General features: G+C 40.0%; 1 protein-coding gene across 1 annotated transcript; it reads right to left on the bottom strand.

Moving 5' to 3' along the window:
• Positions 1 to 1,286: 1,286 nt before the first annotated feature.
• On the bottom strand, positions 1,287 to 2,273 carry LOC116025858 (zinc finger protein GIS3). Its single transcript, XM_031267229.1, has one exon. The coding sequence runs from the start codon at positions 2,235 to 2,237 to the stop codon at positions 1,575 to 1,577; it is 663 nt and encodes a 220-aa protein (XP_031123089.1). The 5' UTR covers positions 2,238 to 2,273; the 3' UTR covers positions 1,287 to 1,574.
• Positions 2,274 to 2,291: the final 18 nt, after the last annotated feature.

The raw sequence follows: 2,291 nt of genomic DNA, 5'->3' as shown, positions 1-2,291 counted from the left end.
CTGCAGTATTAGTTCACCACAATTGTAGTATCATTTGAGATGAACTGTAGTATCAGTTACGGAGATTTACGGGAGTCGTTTCTCCCACTTATTGAAACGACGTCGTTTTTTGACCATGGTCCACGATATAACAATTGCCATATACATACACAGATATTATATATGGTATATGATACTAGTTCAAATGCGGACAGTGCTTCTCGTGCATTCGGTGCAAATTCACCATCAGGTATGTAAACATGCACCACAATGAAGTGCATCAATGCACCACATACCAAAAAATACACCACACCACATCTAATGGTGCATTTATGAACATTTTGTGGTGCAAGATGGACGTATAAGATTAGTTCAAAAATATTATATTCTTCTCATTTATATATTTGTATCACGGTATCACTAGAATTAATCCACATTAGTAGCATTATATTTTTACTAATTTCTTCAAACTATTGTATTGCCCATACATGTATATTAATTATTGCATATCTATTTTAACAAATTATTGAGGAATAGTTTACACATGTTTCATAAAGATTATTATAAGTTATAAATTATAATATTTTAATTTATCTAAATCAATGATCATAAACAATTAGGAGCAGGCCGGGTTGCTTGTGTACAATCTATAATCACAAATTAATTATTATCATATAATATGTCAAATCATAATATATGAAGGAGGGCCAAGCATATCTAGAGAAGGATGAAACAAATATTTTAAAATCAACCTTAAATACTTGTCATGTGCAAATTGCATGATATATGTTTTATTCACTATTGAAAAAAGTTACATACACCATAACCTAAAAAAGAAGTAAGATTCGTAATTGTTTCTTACTTTATCCGTCTCAAAATGGTTACATGACACAAATAATTATGTTTAACTCTCAAATTATTTATAATTTTAATTTTTTGTAATATTTAATTTAATATTAATGAATAAAAAATAAGAAACTTAATTTCACTAATGAATAGTGTATGTATCAGACAAGTGTAAACTTAAAAGGCACGCTAAATATTTTTTTTTTTGAGTGTAAATTCACGTGGTATTTCGGGTCTGTTTTGTCCGTTTAACAGTCCGATCCACTCGACTAATTCCCGTTCGCTCCGAGAGACACAGAAGTTGGCCCATGGAGAATTGTCACTTGTAAGTTAAATAATTTATATGTACAAATGTTTAATACAGAGCGTAATTAACTAAATAGTTTAATATTTTGTTTTTGGCTAAATCTCATTATTTTGAAAAAAAAAAAAAAAAGAAGTAATTTACGGAACGCTTTAAATTTCTCAAATTCACATCAATATCTACATCCGGTTACACGGTTACACCATAAGATTATAAAGTGGAACACATGATTTGAGAGGGGGGAAAAAGAAGAAGAGGAAATTAGTAGCAGAAATAATATATATTTTTTCCGTTGATAGATAAATAAAAATAAATAAATAAATCTTAATAATGTACAAATTAAAGATCCGAATTGGAGTAAATAACATGAGCTGACTATAGTCTATAGCCAATCCAAGCCGACTCGGCGGAGGAGCTGCGACTTGTGAGTGAGAGTCGAGTCGAGTCAAGGCGCAGCTGGCGCTAGGCTTAGATGCAGATCCAAGCCGAATGCGTCGTCGAAATTGGGCCCGCCATCGGCTCTAGAGAACCGGCTCAACGACGGCCCATCAATTTTCGCGCTATGGGCCTGGACCGACGGGCGCCCAACGGCCGTAACGGCCGAATCCGCCACGCCGGCGGCGGCGTAGGACACGCCGCCTCTCGCGGCGGCGGACGCCGGGAAAACGCAGCCGTGGGACACGTGGAAGGGCGGCGGGGCGCGTGGGACATACACCCACGACGGCGACGCGGCGGCGCCGGCGGGGATGACGACGGGGCCGGCCGCCGGAGCCAGGAGGTGGGCCGGCGGCGAAAAGGCGGAGACCATAGGGTTCCGAATGTACGAAAGCGTGGCGTTCCGGCTAGCCTGCATTTGGGCACGCTTCAATTGCTGTCTCTCTTTCTTATGAGCATTCTGATGGCCCCCCAGCGCCTGAGAATTCGCGAATTCCCGGCAACAATACTGGCACTCGTACTTCCGGCCGTCCGACGACGGAAACCCGCCGGACTCCGGCGACCCAGACGGCGTTTTCGTCGACTCTACTTCTTCGTCTTCCGTTACGTTGAACCCAAATAGCTTCAAACGTCCATTAGAAGCTTTACTTTGATGTAACTCCAGCTCTGCCATATGTATGTAATCTTTGTCTCTAAATATGTATGTAAGTGAATTGGGGGGGGGGGG

The sequence above is a fragment of the Ipomoea triloba genome, chromosome 7 (assembly GCF_003576645.1).
Source record: "Ipomoea triloba cultivar NCNSP0323 chromosome 7, ASM357664v1".
NCBI classification, from domain to species: domain Eukaryota; kingdom Viridiplantae; phylum Streptophyta; class Magnoliopsida; order Solanales; family Convolvulaceae; genus Ipomoea; species Ipomoea triloba.
Note: the sequence above shows the minus strand (reverse complement) of the source record. Positions and strands in the feature narration are given on the sequence as shown.